This window comes from Eimeria acervulina, genomic scaffold, assembly GCF_000499425.1.
Source record: "Eimeria acervulina Houghton genomic scaffold, Eah_scaff1986, whole genome shotgun sequence".
Taxonomy (NCBI): domain Eukaryota; phylum Apicomplexa; class Conoidasida; order Eucoccidiorida; family Eimeriidae; genus Eimeria; species Eimeria acervulina.
This window is the reverse complement of record NW_013548758.1, coordinates 1-5294: the sequence shown is the minus strand read 5'-3', so window position 1 is coordinate 5294 and position 5294 is coordinate 1. Positions and strand designations below refer to the sequence as shown.

General features: G+C 47.9%; 1 protein-coding gene across 1 annotated transcript; it reads right to left on the bottom strand.

The window, feature by feature from the left end:
• Positions 1 to 940: 940 nt before the first annotated feature.
• Positions 941 to 4756, bottom strand: EAH_00064420 (Acyl-CoA synthetase long-chain family member 6, related; the record flags this gene model as incomplete). Its single annotated transcript, XM_013392964.1, has 8 exons — positions 941 to 1022; positions 1529 to 1632; positions 1842 to 2197; positions 2541 to 2697; positions 3192 to 3306; positions 3635 to 3716; positions 4045 to 4128; positions 4609 to 4756. Coding segments are annotated over 8 exons (1128 nt in total), but the record flags the coding sequence as incomplete, so codon positions are not given.
• Between the last annotated feature and the right edge of the window lie 538 nt (positions 4757 to 5294).

Below are 5294 nucleotides of genomic sequence, written 5' to 3'. Positions count from 1 at the left end.
TTGCGCCTGCAGAGGAGGGATATAGATATATATGTATGCGCATATATATATATATATATACGTAATAGACAAGTGAATGCATATGTAGACATGTATTATCTGCACACCCGTACATTTTATGCTCCTACAAGCTTACTCCCGAATAGAAGCCAACTCTGGCACCGTAGCTGAATAAGAGATTCTCGCAAAAGCGTTCGTACACATGAGCCAACGGCAAATAAGAAATGATGCAGTCGGAAGCAAACAGTTGGAGCCCAAACTCTTGTAGAGCTGTACACGCCGCAAACGAGATAGCGAGTGCACGATTTAGTGGGCAAAATACCGTAAATATGTAAATAATAAACTAAACGAATACAGAAATGGATGCAAAGAACCACCCATACAGAATCAACACAAGTGCACAACTCTCAGTCGGTGTACAGTATGTAGGGGCAGACGGGTTAAATACAAGAAAACAAACACATGAATACAATGCATACAACCAACGAAGCAAGTGCTACTGCGCCCGCTTGTTGCATGCAGTACACGGACAAATAGTTGAGCAAAAGAAAAAATGAAAGACAATATCGACCGCAGAGAACAAGCAGGCAAAAACAACTTAACAAGGGCAGAAGTCCGCGCAGCACGAAGAGCAAAGACCCATCTAACAAAAAGGGGATTAAAAAACGCGGAACAGAGAAATAAAAAGCGGAGATATGGGCCGGAAGGCATCAACATCAACTAAACGTGAAAATGCAGATGCGCGGACAAACAAAAGAAGAAATAAAGAGAATGCAGGCACCAGATATAATAGAGAGGCAAGAGAAAAGGAAAACACAGCAGAACGAAGGGTGATACAAGCAAACAAGTGTGCAGACACGAATGAGGAAAACAAGGAAAGCAAAAAAGGCAAGCAAACAAACATGAAAGAAACGTAGCAAAGAAGAGACAAAGAATCAACTCACGACCCTCCACAGCTGCCGCGATAGCCGCCACGAAATTCCCGTGGGACATCATCACACCCTTCGGGCTGCCAGTTGTTCCTGCGCAGCACATAATACCCTAAACCCTAAACCCTAAGTTATCGGTTGGCGACAGCCGAGAACACTGAAAGGTCGCGCAGAGAGCGCACAAGTAACGTGTTGAAAATGAAGCAAGCATGAAGGCAAAGACGCGGCTAGCAAAATGTCCGTGCGCAGTGGCTTAGGTAGCTGGCCAGCTAGCAGAAGACCGCTGGCCAGCTAGCCAACGGGCTCCGTGCCTATCCGTATACTCCGTTGGCCAGTTATCCTAGCTGGGAGAGCGCACAAGTAACGTGTTGAAAATGAAGCAAGCATGAAGGCAAAGACGCGGCTAGCAAAATGTCCGTGCGCAGTGGCTTAGGTAGCTGGCCAGCTAGCAGAAGACCGCTGGCCAGCTAGCCAACGGGCTCCGTGCCTATCCGTATACTCCGTTGGCCAGTTATCCTAGCTGGCAAGCCCGTCAGTTGGAGCGTTTTGCGAGCTCGCTGTACGCCTACGACCAGCTAGGCAGCCAGCTAGTTAGCTACCCAGCTAGCGGAGGGATCCACTTGCCTGAGGTGTAGCAAATGGTGTGGAGAGAGTCCAGCGTTGGCTGAACTTCTTCGGAAAGAGGCACCATGTTGGCTCTCCCCTGAAACAACACAGACGCCGAAAACTCTAAGCCCTAGACCCTAAAATCTAAAGCTGAATGCAGATGAGCACGCGCGTGCAACAACTCGACAGTGTACGGCTTCCACACTTGAGCTGGGGGCTCCGCTCTCCTCTGTCTGTCTTTCTGTTTCAGGAGAATTAGTGCTTTGAAAACCCATTTCGAGGCATGGGAATTAATGTTTGACATACAAGCTCAAGGAGCTCTTCCCAGCACATGAGACGGAGGCCCAACTCTTCTGCCGTTTGTCTCTGTTCATCTGTCACTCGGTCTAAAGTGATGACACACTCTAAAAAAATATCGCGGTGCTGCTCCACGTGCATCCCTCCGTGCTGCTGCTGCTGCTGAGCCTCCTCCCCGTGCGGCTGCTGCGGCTGCTGGTTCACCGTCCTATGCTGCTTGTCCTGCTGTAATGCAGCAAGCAGCTTCACTAGACAGTCCGCGTCGCAAACAACTGTCTTCATCTGGGTCTCCCCCAAAATGAAGCGCGTGCTGTGGGCCCCCAGGGTGTCGTACAGTGGCACCACCGTCAAGCCGTACGCGTTCGCTGCCCGCACACACATACCCTCCCACACCACAGTACGCTAAACCCAAAAACACATATGTGCATGCATGCAAATATATACATATATATATATATATGCACATATGAATGCACATACATACATTTAAAAAATACATACACGTACGTAACACGACTACATATATATATATATATATATGGATATACATTCGTACAAGAGTTAAACGCATTAGTGGGCCTGCCCCTAGTAAGGGTGTACTCTCCCAGATATGCAAGACGCTGCTGGTACTCCCAAAGCAGACGCCTAGCAGCAGCGCGTCGCCTAATGTGCTAGGGTTTATGATTCATATAGTGGGGGAAGACAGACCTGCATGCTCTGTGATGACCCATTCCTCTCGGTTTCTCGCAAAGATGCCTATACACCTCAGCGACAACGGTTGCTCGCCGGGTTCTTCAAAACGCCGTGAAGGGACAAAGTCTCCATTCAAAAGGCCGCTTCCTACCTCTAGCGCCAGGCGCTCCACCTGTATGCATGCGCGCATGCAAGCAAGCACTCGGGGTGCATGTACACGTCAGGTGAAGGACAGATGTACCAGCAAAGCAACCAGAAATGCCGGAAAATTTTGACGAAGAGGCGGCTGCATGCAGAAACGAAACTTCTGATGCATATCTGTGGGCTAGGGGAGGACGGTGAGAGAACAGTCAGCGGCACAGAGACGAACAAAACAAATGGCATAGCAAATGAAGTCAGACGACCAGCTGTAAAGGAAAAGAGGGACAAGAAGAAGACTATCAACCGCAGCGGCTCCTAAAAGCACCTTCTACACAAGCAGGCAAGCCGCGAGAGGAATAATATGAAAACAAAAAAGAGACAAGGTTAAAAGCGACGCAGGACAGGAGTTGAGTATGAGACGAAACCCACAGACGAACGCTATAAACATACGCAGCAATGCATTAAAAGCAGTGACACTACTAAGAATAATGGGCAGATATGCATTTAAAAGATAACATGATATACCTCTCTGTACGTCTTCCACACGTACTCTCCCTTGTTACCGTCAGGCGTTACAACTCTAGTGCCAAGACAGGGGTCTTCAGCTGACGTGTTCACGCCCATTTGAAATAACTCCCACCTGCACATACACCTCAGGTGCGCGGACACCTCACCTGCTGTACAGGCACCCCATGCGTTATACTGGCAACTCAAAAAATTGTATGGATCTCTCAGCTGCTAGGAAGACACATCGAATGCAGAGACATCTGAAAGGCACATGCACCTCAACTACGTTTCAAATGTCTGGACAGCTAAGAGTGGATAATCGAGACGCCTCTACGCCGCTCTTCGCAGCGTGAACTGCACATACACACGGCACGCATCACTGCTCCTGCTGCTGTGGCTGCTGCAGCTGCTCCCCCTGGTGCTGCAGCTACAGCCCGAAACGATGCATATGTGTTTCTCACGCATTTTTAACAGGATGGGCTGAAAAGTTGTCGGCGAGGCGATTCAAAGCAGAATAGTGACGCCGTGGCACTGTGCGATCAGCTGCATGTACAGCCCACATCACATGCAGCAGCAGCACCACCACCACCAGAGTAAAGCGACTCAACTGACGCCACATGCATGCATGCGACACGATAAAACAACACAACGAGAACAACAAAGCGACAACATGCATGCGTGTGCGCATGCATCAGGCTGCAACAAGATCAACAGAGCAGGCCAAGCGCAGCAAGAGTACTAGAGAAAAAAAGAATTCTACCTCTTGAGAGGTGCATACGATTCAGGAGGGCAAACCAGCCGGAGAAAATTGAGAAAAAGGAGAACACCAACAAGCGGGAAAGCAAAAAACAAAGCAAGAGAGCAAACTCACCCCAGGTTTCTGCATTGGGCACGACGACAGAATACTGAACGTCCTTGGGAGACGACACGCCGGCCCCCATCTCCGCAGGGGCCTCTGCATACAAAGAAAGAAGATAAGGAAACTCCGAGATAATAATCAAACGAAACAGTACTGAAATTCGCTTATACACAACGTACAAGAAAAGAGCAAAAAGAACACGCAACAGTGCACGCATGCTCAAAAGATTAACGGCAAAGATGCAAACATCCGCGTTCATTTGATCTTGTAATTCGTGTATACATGAATGTATGCATCTACGTACAGATTGAACTATATATGCGTATATGTTTATACATATATAAGCGAATGTATAATTCCAGGAGAGGGTAACCATACACCTATCTACAGCTAAAAAAGAAAAACAGTAGTAGGTAGCAGGGAGGCTAGACTATGAATGCCATTGGGGGCAGGAAGAGAGAGTAGGGATGTGGCTTAAATGCGATTAAACACACGATGAAATGGTGGTCCCTCAGATGGCTATATTTGGGCCCCGATATTGCAGGGGCTGCTGAAATATGTGGTCGTAGAAACAGCTGTGAAGCTCTTGCTGCTGCTGCTGCTGCTGCTGTCGCTCGTCTTGCTGCTGTTGCTGCCACCTCAGCTGATATTGCTGCCGCCCCGGCTGTTTACCCTGCTGCAGCAACAGCTCTTGCTGCTGCAGCTGTTGCTGAAGCTGTTGTTGCTGAGATGAAAGAATTAGAGTAAATGCCGTGAAGAGGGTTTAGAGGAGGAGAGAAGGCAAGACAGGCACAGAAGGCTCGGGAGGGTTCAGAGCGTTGGGCGGCAAAGACACGCATAAGAATGGGCAGAAGGGAACTCAAGCAGCACAAGCAACAAAGCAAAGAGAACTAATTAAATTATTTTTTGATTTGCTGCAAGAAAAAACACCCAGACGGCTTTAGCCGAAGCCTACCAGCCCCGCTGAGACCCCATGCACACAGAGCAGCAGCAACCCTTGCCGCAGCGAGCATGTACATACACCTCAAGACAAAATTTAAGTTTTAATATGTTTCTTTATTGAACACAAATAGATTATTAATTGATTATAAAAGCCATACATTCGTAACTTACGCATTCACTGCATCGCCTTAACATATAAACAAACACGCCAGCCTGCCGCCTGGTCGTTAGTTTTGTTTGTCTGTTCACATCAATTTGTCTAGTATATAAATAAACACTTACATGTATTTGTCTTTATAGCGCTTCATGTCTAAACGACA